This window comes from Gymnoscopelus microlampas (assembly GCF_963454915.1).
Source record: "Gymnoscopelus microlampas genome assembly, chromosome: 1".
NCBI lineage: Eukaryota > Metazoa > Chordata > Actinopteri > Myctophiformes > Myctophidae > Gymnoscopelus > Gymnoscopelus microlampas.
The window spans coordinates 29,075,175-29,098,752 of NC_139962.1; the positions used below are offsets into that span (position 1 = coordinate 29,075,175).

Sequence of the window (23,578 nt, forward strand, 5' to 3'; positions counted from 1 at the left end):
CAAGATGGGGAGGTGAAATAATTCCCTTTTCTGACCAGTGTTTGAGGAGGACAGAGGTTGTAGTTTGTCTTCCTTTAGTCACTGAATTCAAATGGCTGTCCTGTTCAGAGATTACCTCACCATGAGGAGATGTTTCAAAGCATCCTGAGTGTGTACTGACAGCCATACATACTGTACAGCCTTCCGGTTGATGACAAAAAATAATAATAACATAACATAACATATGGCAAACAGAACATACCAGTGCAAGGGGAAGTACAACTACTAACATCATTCAGACACTGTGAAGAGAAAAGAAGGAAAAGAAAAATAAACATTTATTTTACACTGCTGGCTCCATTTGGTCTATGTTTGATGAGTTTTTGTTGTCACGAGCTGGCAAGCGAATTAAAGATACAAGTTCAGGCTGGTGCAGCAGCACAGTGCATGAGGCAACAGAGGGCATGCAATCTGTGGTTACGGCTCTTGACCGACTTCATCGATTTGGGCAAAATGTTGTGAAGCACAAATCACACCAACTTTTAATCCAGCATGATGATTGTGCATGACGGTTATCCCCAGCAGAATGCAACTCAAATCAGGGCCCACCAGCTGAAATAGCTTAGGATAATGTGGCATAGAGTGGCATCCTGGCAAGTGGACGGTCGCCAACCCTAAGCCTTAAGAAAGGTAAGAAACGAAGCAAGGAGGCAAGAGAGAATTACTCCACTCCAGGAGTTCATCTGAAAAAAGTTACTGGGCAGCCTGTGCCAAAACTTTATGAACTACCGTCAGTGTTGAGGTAATCCAGTACATTCACAGTACTTAGAGTGCCTATCTGGTAAACGTCAAAACATCACAAACATCTTATACTCCTTGCTTCCATAATGGCCCACCATCATTATTACAGCAATGTGCACAGACTTTCTTCCCTTTCACTCCAAGCACTTGATGCTCAAGAGTCCTCTACCACTTGAACCCTATAGCATCCCTGAGAGTGTGAAACTGGACCCATGGGTTCATGGGTTAACTCTTAACCGCATGAACCCTAGAATCCTTATTCTGGAGACAGACATTTGGTGTGTGTGGGGGGGGGGGGGGGGCCCTGGGCAACTCTGGTCAATGAAGTATAGAGGGTTTAAGTGGTTAAGCTTTCCACCTTTACTCACCCCGCAATGACCCTAAACTTACATATATGACCAGAAGGCCACCAGAATCTGCATCTTTATAGATCTCAACCTGCCACACAACTGAAAAGAAAGGGGGAAGCTATTTAAGTTGGTTTGATCATTATAAACATTGTGGGAAGGCATTAAATGTGTCCTTGTAATGAGGATTTCAGGAGCACTGTGGAGGCGGGAAGGAGAGAGAGGGGGGCGGGACTCTGATTGATGGGCAGGGATGAGTGATTAGGGCTGGGAGCTGCAGTAATATCGTCCATGGTCAGGCATGCTGCAGGAGCCAACCACAGCACTGTAAACATTTCACTGCCTCCCAACATGCTTTACTGCCTTTAAAGGAAGGGAGATGTGCATTTAATACTAAAGAAGGCTGCTGCCGAGGCTCATTACCACAGTCCTGTCACAGTGCACAAAACACTCAAACACACACCGTATACACATTCTCACGTCGTACGGGTATGCCTCTCACACGAAGTGTACACGCATTCTTACGTCATATGAATATACTGCATGCATGCATGCACGCTTGTGTGTGTGTATGCATGCGCGTATGCGTGCATGTACGCACACACGCGTGTACCCGCCGCCCGGAAATGAATGCCACTGTCATCTAGCAGTCCATTTGACAAGCACACTCCTGTGCGCTGGAGCACCCATTCTCATTTTGCTGTAGGAGAGAATTTGTCTCAGTCTGATTGATGAATAATGTAAGTTTGCTCTTACATTATTTTATGCAAACACGCACGCACGCACACACACACACACACACACACACGCACGCACGCACGCGCACGCACGCACGCACGCACACACACACACATTATTAATCTGCAGCCATATAAACAGAACCACTGGCAATTGAATGTCAATGTAAAGGAAAACAGAAGGCCAATTTGTGGTCATAGCGATGCCAGTCGTCATGTGCACTGGTCAGCCAACACAGGCACATGTTCTATCAGGTTGCCATTTACATTGTTGATTCTTGATTCTTCCATCTCTTAATAACCAACTCAACAGTAACCATATGTGTATGTTATGTGTATCTATGTTTACCCTTGGTATGACGTATGCAATTTGTCTTGACTTGACAATGCATTAACCACTTTCATCCTGGTATCCCTATATCAATTGTTTTTTAAAACATTAAAAAATGGAAAGAAATGCAGATCTACAAGCTCACAACACAATGCAGTACAATATGTTGTGAGCTCGGAGATCGGCTATTTATGAAAGATTTTGAATAGCACTTAAGTTAAAGTATTTACTGGTAAGTTTAATTCATTTGTGACTCGAAGATACGGACAGTGACATTACTGCACACTATATTTATTGCAGCTACAGTACAACGCCATTACACGTTACCGTTTTTCACAGTGGCGGGGTGTTTCCCAAAATGTACCATGGGTAAACATACGAGTAGTTCTTATTGCACACTGCTATTTCAGTACAACAGCAGGTTTTCAATGTGCTAAAACACACAGAGATAAAGGCATATTACTGTATACAGTAAATGAAAGGGATGTAATTAAAGAATAAAAGCTTGTGTTGTCCCTGGTTCATGACGATCATGTAGTGACAGACAGAAAAGTTTGGGAAGAAATTGTCACAGGTCTGCTGCATAATGTAAAAAGAAAAAACAGATGTACTGTATAAGATAGAATTTTTTTAAAGTTGTTGATAAGAATGAGTGAATCGCCCATTATGAGAAATATTCCTCACAGAGCAGCTAGTCACTGCTTCGGCAACTTTTGTATTTCAATACATAAGAAATATTTTGTTGCTGTCGGGTGGGAAGCTGGTATGAATAAAACAGTTACTTCTCAGGAAATGGAAAAAATAAAGTGTTCCAATGGATCGAACATAGTTATTATTCAGTCACAAGCTCTTTAATACTTTTAAATTGTAAAATATTCATAAAGCCCACAGACAGACTTAACACAAAAAAAGAGAAAGAAAGAAATATGGACAAGGTTTCTGGCCAATAGCAACAATTTGAAATATTGTATCTTTTCTTTTCTTCTTTAGAAATTCAATGAGTTGTTGCAAATCAGGCTTAAGACAGTGAATTAAAACACCCAACCTGACCTTGCGAGAATGTGCACTTACAAAAGGTGCTTAGAAAAAAAAAAACGCGCTGTCCTTTGGCGCTATAGAGCCATTTCTGATTGAATAACTTCTCGATCTGACCTTGTTCCCCTGCTTCTTCTCTGCGAGGCAGGCAGCAGAAAATAGGAGGATTAGCAGTGTGTATTGGTGCTTAGCACTGGACACACTCACCATTTTATAGCAATGATGAGCTGTGTTGCAAGAGTTCTTACTGGCACCACTCTTTGGTTAACTCACAATATACCCATACTCTGTGGAGCATTGAGGGGACCTGGGTCCCACAAACAGCAGGGGATGAAAAAACATGGACTGGTGTTGGCACTGTTTCTGAACCCTCTGCCAGGTTTAAAACATGTCCCGTTGTGTGTGGATAGATGGAGAGAGAGATGGTTAGGGAGAGAGAGAGAGAGGGTTAGAGAGAGAGAGAGAGAGAGAGAGAGAGAGAGAGAGAGAGAGAGAGAGAGAGAGAGAGAGAGGAAATGGGGAGGAGGTGGAAGGGAGGAATGAATATAGGCAGGAGGGAGGCGCTGGTGAGGAGTGGGATGGGGAAGAGAAATGAGGCTGTTATGTATATTGCTGGCAATTCACACTCGCACATTCCATCTGAGATCCCATCAGCTGTCAAATTGGGAAAGCAATGGGGATGCGAGGTGGCGAGAATCTCAACAAGGCCAGAGCGTGGTGCACCACTGAGACCTCATCAAAACACAATCACGTCCACAGCCAGACCAGATGCACACAAATACACACCCAGGCACACTCTCTCTCAGCACTCAGGCAACTGAACAACATTCACGCCCAAGCAACTGAAGCAGAGTCACTCTGACCCAATCTGCACATAATCACACAGAGACAGACAGACACACACACACAACTAAAACATTAACTTGCAGTCACACATGGGCAACCACATTTTGTCCCAAGCAATAATACTTAGGCCTATTTCAAACTACTCGCTGCCCCACAGCAGAGAGACGATGTACGTATAAACCCACCCAGTTAAATACAGCCTCTTATCTCTTGCTAAGAAGACCAGTGACCTACGTTTATCTCCATTATGCAGAAGGTTCATTTCTGGAGCTTCACCACTCTTAGAGGTCATTGGTATGGAAGATGCATACTGTACCGCAGTATGAGGCTCAGTCCAAATATTTCCCCCATCCAGGTTTAGCATCCCCCCCCCCCCCCAGGGCAGTCTATCTGTTCCCCAGGTCCTGCCCAGGGTCCACTCATTCAGGTGTGACCGCATCATGGCCAGCCAGCTCCCAGGTCAGCATTCCCACAGCTAATCCCTGCAGATAGGCCAAATGCTGACCGCCAGCAAATAATTGCCTGCAGTTGGCTCTGCCAAAGCTACTCCAAGGCAGGGACAGGTGTTCCCATGTAGCAAAAGGGATTTTTTTCGCCCCCCGGGACTTATCATGATCTGCTCAGTTCTGCTAAACTAAGAGATTCTACCTGATAGGCGTTGGTGTCACTGATAAGATTAGGCCTGGCATAGCGCCGTATTCCAGATACTGCTCTTTCTACTTTAACGCTAATATAGCATGTTTATCATTTTTTCCCCCAACCCTGTCCAAGAGCCAAGGACGCTCGCTGCATGCTAACTGCACAGATATGTCTGCTGCTTCATTTGCTGACAAACACTGAGTTTGAACCCTTTTCCTATTTACTATTTTCCATTGCAGTTGGCACCCTTTGCCGGGAGAACAAAGGGTGTGAGGTGCTGACTCTTGGCTGCGTCAAGTCAAAAACTCTGACAGCAGAGGGAGAGCAAGCAGCACAAAAGATACACTGATGACATGATACTGATTTACAACAAACTCAACTCTTAATAACACAGCAACACTGTAAATAAAACAGAATACAGTATGCCCTTTAAAAAGGAAAGCAAACAAAAATGCGCCCCCAGCTTCTGTCTCCTGACGTGATTTGCATTGCTGTAGTTATACTGGTAAGTGGATCTGTCAGATGGTGAAGACAAGTCAACCCAGATACACAAACAATCATCTTGTGGGAGGTTGTGGATGGTGTTTAGACTATAGGGCAACAGGCCTGGAGATGGATTATTTTCATAATATCTGCAAGGCATAACACAATTCTAAAATGGGCCAAAAACACAGTGCAAAAAGCCTAGATTGTAGCCAAAGAGTACTGTCCCATTCATTTGACAGAATACATCTCCTATCGGGTGCAAGACAAGAAGGTCAACAAAAAAGTATAGGTTGTCAGAACCCTTGTTGTTGCTAAAAAGTCTTCAATATGACACAAGACCTCAGTGGCAGTGAGTCTGCACAGCCCAGAGAATGGCCATTTGTGCTTCCTTCCAAGTTAAGAATCACTTTAAAGGGGGGGGGGGGGCTTCTGGGGCGCTGGAAGGACCACAAAGCAGACTGGCGACACAAGGGAACAAAACAGGAGAGGAAAGAGACAAGAGAAAAGAGCAGTGAATCTTCCGCATATACACAGAGAGCTGGACCCCACTCCCTATTGAGCAGGATTATGGGGTTTAGGTGCTACAGAGGCCTGATGCTTGGTATCAACTTAACACTGACACCGGTGCGCCATGGCTTCAGAGATTACAGTGCAGGGAAGGAGACCAGCTACTTCTGACACAAAGTTTAAGTGCAGCGTTGTGAGCTTTAACGCCCCCCTCTCTCTCTCCTTTCTCTTTCCTCTCATCAGCCCCCTTGTCTCCTTCTCGGCCCTTCTGTCAAGTGGCAGAGTGGAGAAAGAGCGGAGCGTCTGTCTCTGCTTATTGGGGCAAGTGAACATTGGAAATGACAGCGGGTGACATTAGCTTGAGTGCTGGGGAAGATGCCTCAGAGCTAAGTAAAGGACCATTAGGGAGACAGTGATAAGATGCATGCATGTAGACAGGGCTCTGGAGTGTTCACCTTGAAGAGTCTTGGTGTCAGCTGCAGAAGAGGGCTATCGTATGGTCAGAGAACAGCATCAAACTCCAATCAAAGTCCATTTCAGCTGACAGCAAAATCAAACCGATGTCTACAGCCACATTGAAAGGTGTTGTAGCCTCCACGCGCCCTAAGTATTATTCATGCACAGTGAACGGCTATTGCTTTTTAACGCCTTCTCACTTTGGGTGTCATTGCCGTTGTTGGTTGACTAAGCACAAAGCTCTCCCTGAGCAGCAGTGGCACTGATTAACTGAGGCTTTCTGGTCAAATGCTTTGATAAAAAACTGAGTGGAAAGGAAAGAAACACAACAGAGTTTAGATAAATGTAAGACACCATGTCAAAGCATATTAACGTATACCCTCTGGTCAGAAGGTACAACGACAGCAGCGTCACACATTTAGAAACGTTTCACTAGCAGGGTGTCCCTTTCCTCATGGCGTAAAATATAAACTATAAATGAGGACATTTAGAGCAGTAGAATTGCACTCTGATAAGCAGAATGAAAAATTATACAGTAGGATTTCATCGTACTGTAGAATTGCATTGTACAGCACCAAATGTGAGATTTACTGATTGAAAAAAGGAGTCATTTTCTTGCCAGGTGTGTAGCTTATGGAACCAAGGAGAATGAGGTGAAATATTGCCCAAGCATGTTCCCCTCCCAGAGAGCTAACCTTGGGCATGTGTGACCTTGTTAGCTGGGCCACTGCAGGGATAAAGAATCAGCTAGCGAATGGCCTTAGTCTGTCCATCCCTCCCCATGGATCAAATAGACACACATACACACACATGCACGCACACACACGTATACACATGCACCCACGCACACTCTCGTGCACCCAAGCACACAGACACACACGCACATGTGCGCACGCATGCACGCACGCACGCACGCACGCACGCACGCACACACACACATACATACACATACACACACGTGCGCACGCATGCACGCACACACACAAACACACACACACTACTTCATCTGCTTGCTGCTCTCCCACCACTGTTTGTTGAGTTGAAATTGCTTTAATAATTTACACTGTTAATAACCAGCTTGGTCTCTGCGGTACAGAACAGTCCTGTTCAAACACACAAGTGTGTGTGTGTGTGTGTGTGTGTGTGTGTGTGTGTGTGTGTGTGTGTGTGTGTGTGTGTGTGTGTGTGTGTGTGTGTGTGTGTGTGTGTGTGTGTGTGTGTGTGCGTGTGCGTGTGTGTGTGTGTGTGTTAGCCAGGGGGCCTGGCACACTGCAGATGGGCAAGTGTTTGAATAGTGAGGTGAATGTGTATGTGGTTTTAGTATGAGCCATCACAGACTCAACAGAATGGAGTGATGTGCTAGTTTTAAGTGCCTATAGAGTGGGCTACTGTGTCAACACTGCAAACGCCTTCCAAAAGCGACCAGAAGGAGAAGGTCATGCTATAAGCACTGTCACACTTCTCTAAGTGGAACTTACTTACTCATAGCTATGCCTTCTCTATCTGCCTATCTACATAATCTATCTACCTATCAACATAATCTATCTACATATCTACATAATATATCTACCTATCTACCCATCTATCTGTATCTACAGCATTTATCCATCTATCTTTTTTTGCCCTATACCAACAACTACCATCTATAACAGTGTTTCTCAACCAGTGGTCCTTGAGGGGGTTCCAGGTGGTCCCCAGTTAAATGATGGAGAGTTGGAAACCAAATGGACCCTTAGATCTTTAACTCTTGAGAGCGTAAAATGAAAGGAAATGTTGGTTTCATTTTACGCTCTCAAGAGTTAAATTATTGTTAAACATCTGCATTACTTAATTAAATAATTGTTATTTTGATCAACGTTTGCCTGTTATCCTTTATGGTACTGCATGAATACAGCCTGGAATTGTGGACAAAATTGCTTATCCAACGATAACAAAATATTTTAAGTCTTGGGTCTGAGAGTCTAAATCTCATCAAACGGTGGTCCATGGCTCAAATGCTGAATAAATAATGGACCTTGATATGAAAAGGGTTGAAAATCCCTGATATATAACACCACTCATGGTAGTTGACCAAGCTAACAGATAGTGCCTTCCTTAGAGATTCAGCATCATCATCATCATCCTCATCATCCTGCCAAATGTCTGCTTTAGTTTCCATTGTTTTGACCGTCTCTTTGTTACTGTACAGTATCTGTATGCTCATTACATTTCTTTACAGTCAGTCGCTCAATGCTTTCTGCTGTCTGCTTCTCAAGAAGGAAACCAGAGGAGGAGGAGGAGTGGGGGGTTTGGCGGGGGAACGATAGAACGACCTTGGCAAAAAACTCTGACCAATTTGAGAAGCACGGGCAATATCAATAATAATGGAGAAATTAATAAGCCAGCGCCTTGGCCCGCCTGAGGGTCGGACCGCAGGGGGTGGAGGGTGTCACAAGAGGGGAGTGGAGGGCTGTAATAGTGGCTACTGGGGAGGGGAGGGGGGGCTACGGGACAAGAGCAGAGGGAGAAGGGGTGGAAGTGTGTGGAGGGGAGAAAAGAGGGAGAAAAGAGGGGTTGGTTAAAGTGCACGATTTCCTTCGGCTGGACTGCAGCAGCACGGCGCTGTCACATGTCAAAGGGAGAGGGAGCAAATCAAAGGCAGCTCTCTTTTGATGAATATAAAACAGAGAGTCCTGCTGAGCAGCACTCTGCCTCTCTCTCTCTCTCCCCCCTCCTTCCCCCTCTAATCATAGAGCCACAAGAGGCAGCAACCCACCCCCCAACACACACACATAGCCCAGCCCAGCGCACAAAATGAAAGGAGAATGGGGAAACATGGAGAAGGGACAGCAAAGCACGCACAAGCACAACAAAGGTTGCCTTTACAATGGCAATAAACATCAGGTCCTCTCAAGAGGTCTGGCAGAATGGCAAGAGGGGCGAGAGGGAGGGAGCGTGGGGGGATTGGGGGGAGGGGGGGCTGGTGGGCCGGGAAGCTCCTCAACTCCCATTTTGGGAGCGCTACCCAAATGACTTATTAGCCCAAATGTTCAGGAGGGGATCCCGCTGTCTCTCCAAATTTTCATGATCTCATTCCCTTTCATAGACTGATTTAGAGGCACACTCGCACTTAACAGGGGTACAGTCGGTGTGTGTACTGAGAGAGGTGTCCCATAGCATCATGACTACATCTGATTCGTTGTTGAGCTAGACCAGAGGCTCCAAAACGTTTCAGCTCGTGACCCTAACTAGTGAAAATTGGTATTTTCACTACTTCTTAAACATTTGTTGATTTTTGGCAATTAATTATGAAAATATTTAGAAAAAAATCAGAATTTGTGTTAAATTCATGTAATTCAAGATGGGAACCACTGAGCTAGACCACTCCAGTCCCCCTTTAGCCTCCTGACTCACTGCTGGTCTTCACGTGAGCACAGAGCAGTTTTCAGAAGCTCCCCCAATACGCTACAAAAGCCCAACAAGACCTATTACCCTACCCTATGTCCTCTGCATGCATACCTTATAATATAACTCTCCTTTTCAATGACCTTATGTTGCTGTCTGTTGATGTTCTACAGTCCAAGCCTCTTCAGTAGAACAGGCAGACAGCAAAACCTCAGTGTTAATTTATATATTTGTAAATCAGATCAACCAAATGGATCCTTACGGTATTGTTTTTTGTTACATTTGTACACCCTGTGTTAAATCAACACTCACAGATTTTACAGTGTAGGTTAAGTTATACTTTATTGATCCCCGTGGGGAAATTTGTCCTCTGTATTTGACCCATCCTAACTATTAGAGCGGTGGACAGCAACTGAGCAGCGCCAGGGGACCAGCTCCAGGTCTAAGACAGGGCACAAGGGCACTACATATAGTTTGTATACAGTATGTGTGTGTGTGTGTGTGTGTGTGTGTGTGTGTGTGTGTGTGTGTGTGTGTGTGTGTGTGTGTGTGTGTGTGTGTGTGTGTGTGTGTGTGTGTGTGTGTGTGTGTGTGTGTGTGTGCATGCACACACGCACGCGCGTGAAAGGAACATTCCAGTGTCACCACAACCCCCTATGTGAATGTGTGGGTCTCTGTAGGAGTGTTAACCTCAGCCCTGCCTAGTCAGCCTAGAAAGCCCGGGAATGTTCATGGTTATGTCGGACCAGAGCTCAACCCTTCCCGGCCCGGCCTGGCCTGGCCTCTCCTCCCCTGAGCAGTCCTCCTCTACTGCTCCCCAGGCAGCGTTTGTGTGTCTGACACCAAATGGCCACTCCCACCCACAGACCCCGGGCCCTGAAAGTGACACATGCGTGGGTGTCGCTGCGTGTCACCTCCTGCCCGCTGAAGTATGAGGCAATTTCCTGCGAGTGGCGCATGGCGAAGGGGAGAGTGGGGAGGGGTGGGGGGGGGGGGGCTTGGTGCACCCCGGCTATACGCTGCTCTCTTTGATACTGTCAGGGAAGAGTAATGGCTCTCTGCAGCGGCAGCCACCACCAAACTAATGTTGTGTGACTTTGGTTCTCCTTTCCAATGCATTTCCTCCACAGTGAGGAAGAGGGAGATGGGGGGGAAGAGACAGCTGAGGGGTGAAGAATATGGGAGGAAAGATAAGTCTGTATGGATGGAAGACAAGAGGCTAGGATCTTTCTGACTTAACCCATTCAATCCGGGAACTCATCTACAAATGTCTTCTTACTGGTTTCTGAAAACCCTATGTTGCTATATCAGTGGTACACTGAGTGCCGCGCTATATAAGCTTGTATATCTGCTATTTTTGAATAGCCAAAGTATAAAATAATGGTTAAAGTGGTTAAAATCTAAAATGACAGATCGCTTTCCTGGTCTTAATGGGTTAACATACACTACTCCTAAATCCTTCAAAGAACTTTTGTTTTTCCAACTCCCAAAGACGTAGCACTGGGTTATTTCTCTGTATTTGTCTCACCCAGCACCGGCATTTTCACGGAGGGACAGCATTTCTTTATTAGCTACCAGTCTAGACAGGATGCTAGGCATGGGCCAATCAGAAAACTCTGAATCATCAACAACCAGCCCTATGCTCATCAGGAAAGCTCTCTAACTAATCTTTACCATGATTTGAAGGTCACAGTGCTATGGGAGACAGAGAAAGCAGCTCGTCATTGACGAGGCATCAGCTAATTGGGCAATCTACTATCTCAGCAGCTATGTCCACAATTATGGCCTTATTCATTGTGCCTGACCTCCCAAATTCAATAAGAAGAGAAGAAAAAAACTTTGTCTCATCAGGGTTTTTTCTGTTGCACCATTTGCCCTAGAAAAGGAACCCAAAGGCCCTGTATTTGCAGGCGTGCATACCTCTCTGCTTGAACTCTTGGCCTTCTTTCAGCTACACATAGTCTAACTGCAATCAGACCCATCCAGAAATTATAAGGTAATTATGCAGAATTACAGCCTGATTAAAATTGCACAATATTACAATTCATTGGGGCTAATTGACTTCCATGGTATCTGGGCTTAGTGCCAGATGTGTGTAGATGTCAAGAGATAGTGGCTCTTCTTTGCAGAACAAGGCCTGGGGGTGGTGTCAGGCAGACAGGCTGCTATTCAGCTTGGCCTTGGCTGCCATGTTGGATCTATTAACATGTGCCGTCATTACAACCCCCTTTAACAAGCAGCCTCTCAAAAAGCTCCAGTTCTGCGTCAGAGCAATTACAACTGTGACCCATGATAATGTATCAGATTTCATAAAGCTGTGTGACTTGTGTGTGAAGTGTGCGTTTATAGAATTGTACCCTTAATCCAATTAATGTGTAGGCTTTGTGTACACGTGACATACCAGTAGACGTATTACATTGCATGCAAAACACAGAATGTCTACCAGCAATTTTCCCATTTAAAGATATGAAAAGATATCAAATTAGATTTAACAGATTGAAATATTTCCCTAGATTATGTTCATTTTGATTACACTGTAGATAGGAGTATGATACATGATTGATAAGTTTTCAGGCAAGTTATTGGTGGCCTCTCAAAACCCAGGCCCACGTCCAAGTCGTGAATGACTGTGATTACCAGGCAGGGCGACGTATGGCAGGTGGATTGCCACCCGGGCCATTAAAGTAGCCATGAAGGCCTGCCTGGATCCACCTGGAAACATACCAGGGCCAACGTGGCCCTATCATTTGGTGGACCAATCATTTGCTTAGGATCAACATGATTACCGAAACAGTTATGAAAAACATTCAGCAAGGTTTGGAAGTGGAAGAGGTCCCTCCCCAGACAAGAATGACCCTGTGACAACAAAAGCCGAAAGGAGGTTGTTCAGCTGACCCCCCTTCTTTAAATGGGGGTGGATTGGGCACACCTTGAGGAAACCACCCTCCAACACAACCAGGCAGGCCTTAACCTGGAACCCTCAGGGGAAAAGAAAACTAGGAAGACCCAGAAACAGCTGGAAAAGGTCTGTTGAGGCAGAACCCAGGGGGAAAAGAACGTCTTGGAAGGAAGCCGAGAAGATCGCCCAACACCGAACCAACTGGAAGAAGTTAATGAATGACCTATGCTCCCCAAAGAGCAAAAAAGTAAGTCAATTACTGGTGGTAACACCCTCTCTGCTAGTCGCCACCCAACTCAACTGCCTTATGGTATCTTTGCTGCCTTTCAACTGCACATACACATATACAAACATACAGAAAGTATTCAAGATCATGTCTACACTGGTTGTTTTGGAAGAAACAACCAGTTCTAGTCTGCCTGGATGCAGGCAGTGATCAGCTGACCTGGTCAGTGAGGTCCTTCACCCGGTTCTCCAGCTGTTGAAGTTGCTGTAGCTGTCGTAGGTTCTCCTGGTCCTTCCTACTCATCTCTTGGTGCAGCTCAGTGATAGCATCTTGTAGCTCTTGGGCCTGATCCTCACGCTCAGCAACCTAACCATGAATGACACGACACGACACAACACAACACGACACAACACAACACAACACAACACAACACAGACACACACCTCAGTCTACACTCTGAAAACCCAATAATTTTATTAGATGGATATCAACAACACTAGTATCTACAGGCCGAGTGTATTCAATGCCCTCAGAGTCTGCAACGCTTCAAATTGCGACAATTAATTAAGATTTGTTTTAATGAATAAAATGGCATTTTAATAAATCTGTATGGAAGAGTATGTTATTAGAACTAGCACATCTGCAGTTGGTTGGCGGTGGTCTCTCTAGTCTCTACTCTTTCACTGCCAAATTTAGATCCTGGTGTCGGGTACAGTAGGACACCTTCTAGTTGACAATGTCAAAGTTATTTGAATGAGATAGCACAGCGAATTGGACATGATGCAGCCGCCATCTTTATTGTAGTTCTAACATCATCGCAATTGCGAACAGCCTTTTTGCATGTAGTTGAAGGCAAGGGGAAGCCTCGGCCCTTCGGCGGGCGCGTGGACGGGCCGGGGACTTCTTTCCTCAACATTAGAAGAGTTAGGACATCACATTCTAATACAGCCCGAATACCCAATCTCTGCACCGGCTGCAGTGGCGCACCTTGCTAATCATTAGCCTCTAAATCCACTACTTCTGGGAGTCTGGGTTCGACTCCCGCTTGGGACAATACTTTTTCAAACAACCGCAGAGTACTTTTTTTCGCCGATAAAGTATAGTTTTGGACCATGACGGAGGCGCGCCGACTCAGCAGACCTTGAGGCCGAGGAGTCGCGCCCGAGCGCCTCCAGGCGCGAGTGCCCGTGACGACCGGCCGATGGTCTGCTAGTCGACTAAGCGCCGTCCGAGTTATGTACCGATAGGCACAGAATCGTAAATGATGTTGTGGGGACTGCGTTTGCCCCAACTGCCACTCAGTGCACTAACATAGCTCGCGTCGCCAGGCTCTCTCCCCACTCGCCCCCCCCCTTGCCTTCAACTACATGCAAAAAGGCTGTTCGCATCGCAATTACCTCTCTCCGTCAGGAGAGGGAGACAATGTACATAAAACATATAGATTTAAGCTTTAAGAAAAACACATAAAACATGGGTTTAAGGGGGTCAAAGAATTCCATGGTGCCAAGTACAGAAAAGGGGGGTTAGAAAATATCATCAATTCCAGACAATGCTCAGCTCCACTGGTACTTGTGTGCAAAGTGTGATGTTTCACTGAATTCATTCTCCATAGTCTCAAATTGGTTCCTGCATTGAGTCACAGTGAAAGGCAAAGATGTGTCAAAATAACTGGCATTTAAAGATGAAACTGTGATAGATGCTTCAACAATCTCAATACAGAATCAAAACATACAGTAAGTACGACTATGTCAAACATTTTTGGTACGTTAAAATGTGTAGCCAATATTGCCTTTTAAATCCAAAGGATACAGACTGTTACATGTAAATTTAATATCAATTTTGTCAAGTAAGTCAACCTTTGGTTTCCACATGATATGCCCTCTGACAGCTATGGGTTCATTCATTCAACAGCCATCATTAATTCCACCGTACAAAATGTCAGACTCTGTGGGACACACACAGTACAATCCAGAGTATTAATTTAACGATGAATGTAAAAATGGACCCACAAGGATGGGGCATGCAGACATAGACTCCACTGGACATCATGGTTGATGTACTGGAGACCAAAGTGCACTGAACATACATTTGGAAGACTCAAGAATGATGTAGTTCAGCTGGTTATGTCATACAGTACATTATTCACGATGAAATGCATACGTTTGGCAAAAGACACAGGGCTACAGCCAGCAACATTCTTAAATTGAGCAAGACAATCATCAAAATCTATATCTAATTGAGTCTAAATATTACCTACAGTAAAAGGAGAACAAAAATTAAATCATCTAGGACCCATGTTTATTGGTAGGTTCTTATAGTTCACAGATTTAACCAATTCGTTCCCTATGCATCTCTGTATTTAAGTGGCAGATTTACATTTTATAACACATTTCATTTGTTATTTGAATGTGCTATAAAATGTTCGTAAGAGAGTGAATTATTCATTATTGAATAAAAAGGGATAAATCACAGGTTTGACTAATGGATCTTTTAATGGATCTTTTAACTTACATTGTTTAGGTTTATTTAGCATGTTTTGGTTTGCTACTTTTGCTCCAAACACATTGATTATAGTAATGGATAACTGTCTAAAACTCCTGAATCACCACAGAAAACCAGAAAGAATTCCAACATATTCAGATTCTCTTAGGTTATTATTCTAGTCAGGCTTCTGTACAATCATGCCTATGAAACACAAGCAACACAACAAGAAAAACAAAGCATAAAGCACGTAGATTGTGTTGTCTGATAGCTCACATGGTATTAGGTCTTGTTCATGAGATGATTTAACAGGCCAGTAAAAAGAGATGGTTTAGAGACAGAGACAGACAGACAGACAGACAGACAGACAGACAGACAGACAGGCAGACAGACAGACAGACAGACAGACAGACAAAGATGGTAAGGTGGATGAGAAGAGTGCAGCGACACAGGGGTTTTCTGTTGTCCGTGGCCTGGGGCAGTGCATATAGAACTTGGCTGGTGAAAGCGCTGCAGGAAACTGTCTCAGACAGGCTGGACTCCTCCACCGACAACCGAGGCTACTGTTTGAAGCACAGCGGGTCACAACTGAGTGTGACGTGCTGAGCTATGAGTGTGTGCATGTGTGTGTGTGTGTGTGTCTATGTGGTGCATTTACAATCATATTGAAGAAATAAAGAGAAAAGAGGCAATTAATGAAAACTCTAAATGCAACAAAAAGAGAATCAATTGCTGACAATGGACCAGTGTGTACCCCCCGACAAAACCTACCCTACCCGCCACAGTTATTTGTTAAACACTTAAGCGCTATATATGTCCACATACGACGAATAGCGAAAATAGCAGATTATGGATAGCAGATTCTGGATTCTGATATTTCTGCGAGTTTAGAATTATATATATATTTTTCATTTTCTGAAATGTTTATTATTATTATTATTATTACAGTTAAGCTTATAATGATATTCCTAAAATAGGGACACCAGGTTGAAAGTGGTTAATTGTCCATAATACAGTTACAGTATATGTGCTGGCTGCATGCAAACCTCTACCCCTCCTTACCATCAGCATCCCTGAGGTCCTGAGGGATGAGAGAGTAAAGCCCTTCCCTCCTTCATGATGTCCGAATGTGAGGTGCTGTGTGTTTCTAAAGGGGGCTATTATGCAGTGCTCATTATGTCTGACCTGATGTTAGCCACAGTGGGCCAGGCACACTGTTTGAGCCGGGCGTGCCAGGTCCTCCTGAACCTCGGCATTAAGCAGACCCTTTGATCTCTCTCTGCTGTGACAAAGCAGCACCACCAGGCCTCCTAAATGAACCACTCAGAACTCAAGCAGCATGCAACAACATCAAGTAGCGCTGGGGAGGAAAATATGTAGATCGGCTCGGAATACATTTTAAAAAAGCAAGGTGAGCATAAAGGTGTCCTCAATGGAATTAACCACAATGAGCTCCAGGCCAATGCAAGGCTCAAAAGCATAAAAGAAGAGATTAATGGCAGCATTTTCACTGATTGCTCTGAAAATTTGGATTTTACACGATAAAAGCGGAACATTTGATCTGTTAAAAGGTTATTTGTTATCTCAAGGCGCCCAGAAAGGACTACTATTGTCTTGATCCTTACAGGTTTCAGACCAAGTTATTAGCATGCTAATTGCAAGTGGGTATCCAGAAACATATCAAAGAGAGAGCACCATGCGGACTCGTTGTTCTCCCGGGGCCCAGGGAGATCTCAGCTGCTTGCTAAAGAAATAGCTTTTCTGTACAGAATTATATTATATCCTCAGAACATGGGACAAACGCACACTGAATTGGGTCAAATTAGGGAAGCCATGTGACTGAATTGCAGATGCTACCTGCCTCACACAGGCCAGCACAATGACCTGGCAAGAACTTTTGTTGCATGTTATTGATCTCTCTCTCTCTCTCTCTCTCTCTGATGAAAGTGCAGCAAAATATATTAAGTAAATAAAAACAAAAACAAATGAATGAGGCTCGAACATTTTTCCAGAACAAGATCTCTCATAGGGATGGGAAAATATCATAGCCCATCATAGGGATGGGTAAAACGGTCATACTATTACCTCAATATTGATATTATGGCAATGACTATTAAATATTTAATACAGTATCTATCTATCATTATAGGATATAATATCGATATACAGTATTGCCCAGTCCTACTCATTATATTTTGTTGCTGGGCAGGTACATTATGTTTGACTCTTGATGTCAGTAGAACAATATTCTAGCACAGGGCTCTTCAATTGGGGGTCCGGGACCCCTATGGGGTCCTCAGCGTTACTACAGGGGGGCCGCCAAATCTTTGTGTGATATGATTTATTTTTTTTGCGGTGCCAACCGTTCTACATTTGACTTTGTCTCCGTCCGTCCGTATGAGCACGGGATGAGCACGGCAAAGAAGAAACACATACAAACACACGCACGCACACACACACACACACACACACACACACACACACACACACACGGACTTGGAGAATGCCTATGCCATCTCTCCTCTCATTGGCCACACGTGCCACTGGTTATCAAAGAGGGGTCCAGGGACCCCCAGCGTATGTTATGAGCGTCCGTATGTTATGTCCGTCCGAGCACGGGATGAGCACGGCAAAGAAGCAACACATACAAACACACGCACACACACACACACACACACACACGGACTTGGAGATTGCCTATGCCATCTCTCCTCTCATTGGCCACACGTGCCACTGGTTATCAAAGAGGGGTCCAGGGACCCCCAGCGTATGTTATGTCCGTCCGCCCGTATGAGCACGGAATGAGCACGGGATTTTAAACAGCTATAACTCCAGTTTGCAGCATGCCACCAAGTCCAAATTTGGTATGTGGACTTAGACCACCAATAGGGACGAGCATGAATTGCTGAAGTTATCAAAGAGGGGTCCAGGGACCCCCAGCGTATGTTATGTCCGTCCGCCCGTATGAGCACGGGATGAGCACGGGATTTAAAACAGCTATAACTCCAGTTTGCAGCATGCCACCAAGTCCAAATTTGGTATGTGGACTTAGACCACCAATAGGGACGAACTGTAATTACTTACCCCCTCTGTCTGCCCATTGGCTGGGCTTTAAACAGCCATCATTCCAGTTTGCAGCATGCTACCAAGTACAAATTTGGTAAGTGGACTCAGACCACCAATAGGGACGAACTGAAATGAGTTAAGCCCCGCCCCAAAGGCACCGTTTCCTTCACACAGGGTGTGATTTTTTATTAACCAAGTGAACCCAAGCTCCCTTTTCCGAGGGCTCACAATGCCTCGCGCTTTGAGGCTCCGCCCCCCCCCCCACCACTCCACCCCCTACCTTAGACAATAGCCCTGGTTTTGACAGCATATGTGTTGGTTTGCATTGGGATATCAAGTATTTGCCACATAAAATAATTGATCATGTTTGGAGCCAGAGCTCCAAAATCTGCTCCAAATCTCATCAACAAGGCCGGTATTTTGCACTGGAAAAAATATGAGCGTGACTTTACTATTAAAACAATCAAAATACAGGCCATGTTCATCACTAGGGATCCATCGCATCTAATATCAATCAACAAAATTATCACCGGACAGGAGTGTTCGTGTACCAGACAAGCAAACAAATAAACACTTTAACGAGCGGCACATTGCTCCGAGATTCTGGTGTGTTGAACTTGAACTGACCGATCCCAAGACCCCTTTCGGAAATCACTAATTGTCTTCATCACAAATACACATCTGCTATCAAAAATATAAACGGCTGAAACCACACGTGTCTCTAAACATGCTCATGAATCTAATAAAGAGTGGTTCAGGATGCACCATGCCAATTAACCGCGTCAACACATCAGTGTCACTGAGAACAAAACAGAATGTCATCTGACTATGTTTTCGCCCCTGTCCGTCTGCCCGTCCACCCATCCGTGTGTGTGTCTGTTAGTCATTCTGTTAACAGTTAATCTCCGGCACCGTTGAACCGATCGACGTGAAACGTTGCACACACATGGACGGGAGTCCAAGGAAGAACCTGCACTCCAAAGTTCTGTTATAGGGCCACCAGGAGGCCGATTTTAGCAAAACATTTTTTTTTAAATCATGCAAATTGGTACACATTATCTTTATAATAATAATAATAATAAACTTTATTTGTATAGCACCTTTCATGACATGAAATATGTAATTGTATTCTTACTCTGTAAAGCACTTTGAGCTGCCTCAAAGTGCTTTATAGAGCAAGAATACAATTACAGAAAAGTACAACTAATTTAACAATAAAGCAAAAAAAGAAAGCAAAAGCATAAAACAACATTAAAATAATAGCAAAACGGTGAGGACATGAATAACAACACAGAGATTTAAAGATCAACCAAAAAATAAACTAAAAGCAAGAAAGAAATAGGTCTTGAGCTGTGCTTTTAAGCTATCCACAGTGGCTGCCTGTCTTAGGTGTCGCTGTCGGCCCGTAGAAGCAGAATGCTGCTTCACCGTGTTATTTATATATATCATTGTAGGCACCTCGAGCAGGTCAGCACTTGAAGACCTGAGGGGGTCATATGATGCAGGCGTATCTGTCAGACCTTTCATATTTCATTCTGATTGGCTACAGTTGGCTTCCAAAGTTTACAGGAGTGGCCCGTTTTGCACAAAATGTCACAAATCATGAACACAGCGTCCAATTGCCATGAAACTTTGCTCACACTCACAGTACGCCAAGGAAGAAACCCCACCCCGTTTTTTTTGCCAAATTGGCCTCACGGTGGCTCTACAACAGCCCACTTCATGTTTTGGCCTAAAACTTGTAGGTACAGTAGTACAATCACAATATTTTTTCCCCTAGATTCCTTGGATCATGACGCAATCTCCATATAGGCCCCTGCCATTTGTGCCAGATTATATTTTGTATCAAACTCTAACAAATCGGTACACACAGTGCCGCTTTAGACTCCACAGGGGCCCTACGCAGGATACGGGACACATGCACGCGCGCGCGTGTCCCTCGGATAAAGTTACTTTTTTTGTACTTTACATTTCGGTTTTAGTGTGCTGCACAGCCTGTGCTGATGTGAACGCAGTAATGCATGTTATTTTCTGCTGAAGGGAGGGGGCGGAGAGGGGGCCTCTTTGATCGGCGGGTAGGTGGGGCCCCACGCAACCTGCGTAGTGTGCGTGTAGGGGGAAGCGGCCCTGGGTACACATTATGTCTGGGGTCATGTAGACTGAAAGAACAAGCCCAATCGATGGTCTTGAAGGGCGGAGCCAAACCCAGGCGCTGGATTCCAGCGCCTGGGTTTGGAGCACTCTGATTGGTTAGGAGATAACAAGGTCCTAAGACCAGCGTTCCTGCAAGGTTCTCCCAGGCTTTTTTTCTTTTGAAACAAAAAAAAAGGCATGGGTTTCCGAGGCTAGGGGTCATGTGATCAAGATGTGAAAGTCAGATTTCTCCCACACGCGCACACACAAACGCACACGGCACGCACACGCACACACACACACACACACACACACACACACACACACACACACACACACACACACACATCTATCAGTCTATCCGTAACTTACTAAATTGCCCATGTGCTGCAGTATCTTCTCTTTGCTAAATGGATGGAGAAGAAAAGAAAAAAAAATCATGAATTGCTTTTGAGTAGTAATCCATTTTCAATCCATTTCTTTCTAAGGAAATAATTCTGCTTGTGCTGGTTAATATTAACAGGTAAGATATATAATCTTTCTCTTTTTGCAAGATTTTTTGCTAATTCTGAGCCTGATTTTATGAGGACTTCAGGTTCAGACATGAATACAGAGAATATAGGGTCTGCTTTGTATGTATTTATTTATTTTATATGCAATGTCTGTCATGAATATTGATTATGGCTCTCATATTTTAGCATTATCATTCATAAGAGAAAGAATAATATTGAAACAGGCTAATGTTGTGGTACAACAATTATGTGATATGTTGAAATTATTGATCAAATAAAAAAGTAGTTCATGCTTCCTATACAATTACCAATAGACTCAAAGTAAACTTCAACACACAGATATTTTTCCCTACCCAATTCTACACTACCCAAAACCACAAAGTAAGCACAATAAGCCTAAAATCTGCCTGCTGCAAGCTTCCACCAAGCATACATCATCGCCACCTCAATTACCCCTTATTCCAGCCACATAGCCTATGCAAAATGTCAGAGGTCACTGTCCTCATTCAGCAAGAAATCAAAATGATAATGACCCCTTATTAGAAATTCTATTTGGAAGTGCACATATGAAACATCAAAAGGTGCTGACACCGAGGGGCTTGGTGGGTGACAAGGGGGTGGGGTGGGCAGTGTGATGAAGCCACAGTGATAATTCCCATCAAAGCAGAGTCCGACAGTAAGGGGGTCATCCATCAGATGGATAGGGGACTGTTACACCACAGAGCCGAGATAAACAGTAAACTCAAATTTGGAATTTTGTATAATTCACGGCTCTCAGTGTGAAATGCACTATTTGTAATAATCTGACACCATGGAAAATGCACTCTTTTTAGACATTGAGGCACAACCATATCAAGCCAGCAGAGAAGAGGTTTGGCAAATTATGAATGATAGCCCTGCGGTAAAAAGCCATAAAGGAAATAATAAAATAAAACATCTAGTGGAGCCATGATGAACATACACTGAAAATGTGCACTTCAGCAAACAATCAGGTGACGTCAATTATCTGAAATTGGGCTGACTATGGAGCATTTCTATTCTGGCACTGGCACAGTCAACCTTTTAATGGCAGGCTGTTATGTGATAGATATCTGTCTGTCTATTACCGCGTCTGGCCGTCCTGACAAAAAAACTATTTTAAGGAGAGGTGGACAGAGCCATTGCTGCAGCATGCCCACACACTGATCGTGGGTTCTGTCCCGTTGGGGTAAAGGTCAGTGGCCAAGACTTGACCTCTTCTACCTCCCGAGGGCTTCCTTCTCTGTCCTGACCACCTTAGTAACAGGAGATTGCATGGCCCATCTACCACTCACACAGCTACTGAGTCAGAAAATAGCCATGACTGCCCTCATCGACCACCTCACCTGGTCAACAAGATGGATTGTCACCATGCTGACAGTGTGGCTTAGTGAGAGAGTTTTTACTTTGGGCATATTGCAGCACACTGTCATCAACAGATGGTCGGAGGCTGGAGTATCCCATATTTACACTACAGAGTCACTATTTACTCAGTCAGTCAGTCAGTCAGTCAATCAATCACTGAATCAGTCTGTGATATAGATAGGCAAGGAGAGCGATAGGCAGATAATCCCATGCAATCAACCAACCAACCAAACAACCAAACAACTGTTAACAGTCATACTCAAATTCTACCTATATAAAAGTTCTGAACCTATTCATAAAGTGTGTATCATCTATTGAGCTTTTGATATTTTTTAAAAGTATTAGGTTCAACAAAAATATTTAAATGTGTGCAGTGATTAGTAAAGGAACAATTGAAGTTACTGAAAGATAATACAATCAGTAGAATTACATTTAAGATAATGAAAGATGAGCTACTGCCACGAATGAAACGTTATTATTTTAGATGATACCAAGGCCAGTACATAATTTCCCATGAGTCATTATTAGCCAAATCTTCACTATGGACTCACAGGTCCTGACTATACAATACACTATGTACACAGAGAAATCAGGCAATAGGACTGCTGACGTTAAATTTTCATACATCCATAGGGGCCGAAAATCTGCTTGAGACTGCACTTGACCACCACACAACACCAGCCCTTTCCTTTCATTATACAACACCATGTATTTACCAATTATACAGCATTATATTACAATTTAATAACAGAGATTTCATCAGCGTTCAACAGCTGCCCTGATGAATAATATTAAAAAACGATGCACACTTCATTCACCTTCCATTTCATTATTCAAAATGAATTTCCAATTAGTCTGGAAGAGGAGGAAAAAATGCAAAACATTAAAGTGTTTCATCCTTCTCAGAGATAGGCCGTGACTGTTGAAATATTTCACAGCCTCTACTGTTCCTGAGAGTTAGAGAGTCAGAGCAGCATCTTTGTTAAAGAAAGGGCATTGTCAGGCAGGGAGGTGCAAGGGAGACGTCAAGCCAGATTTATACTTCAGTTGCGCCCCGGTGTCACACGCTGAAAATAGGTGATCTACAAGCTCGCAACGTGTCAAAGCATGACATTTTGTGAGCTGGTAGATCTGCTATTTTGAAAGTATATCAAGCCCTTCAGGCTTCAAACACTGCAACACCATCCATAGCGTAGTGTTGAGAGAAAGAAAGCGGAAGTGGGGAAATAATGAGAGCCTCTCGCTCCATCTTCTGCCCTGTGCACCTGGACAGAAAAGCAGAAGAGAGCGAGAGCCCCCCCCCCCCCCCCCCCACAGACACACACCCACA

The 23,578-nt window shown here is 44.2% G+C and overlaps 1 protein-coding gene across 1 annotated transcript in view; it reads right to left on the reverse strand.

Moving 5' to 3' along the window:
- The window catches only part of pmfbp1 (polyamine modulated factor 1 binding protein 1), a 177,305-nt gene that overhangs the window by 94,728 nt on the left and 58,999 nt on the right, over positions 1 to 23,578 (reverse strand). Inside the window, exon 4 of the mRNA XM_084061712.1 lies at positions 12,893 to 13,039. Within this exon, the coding sequence (XP_083917838.1) occupies positions 12,893 to 13,039 (147 nt within the window). The remainder of the gene's footprint in view (positions 1 to 12,892; positions 13,040 to 23,578) is intronic.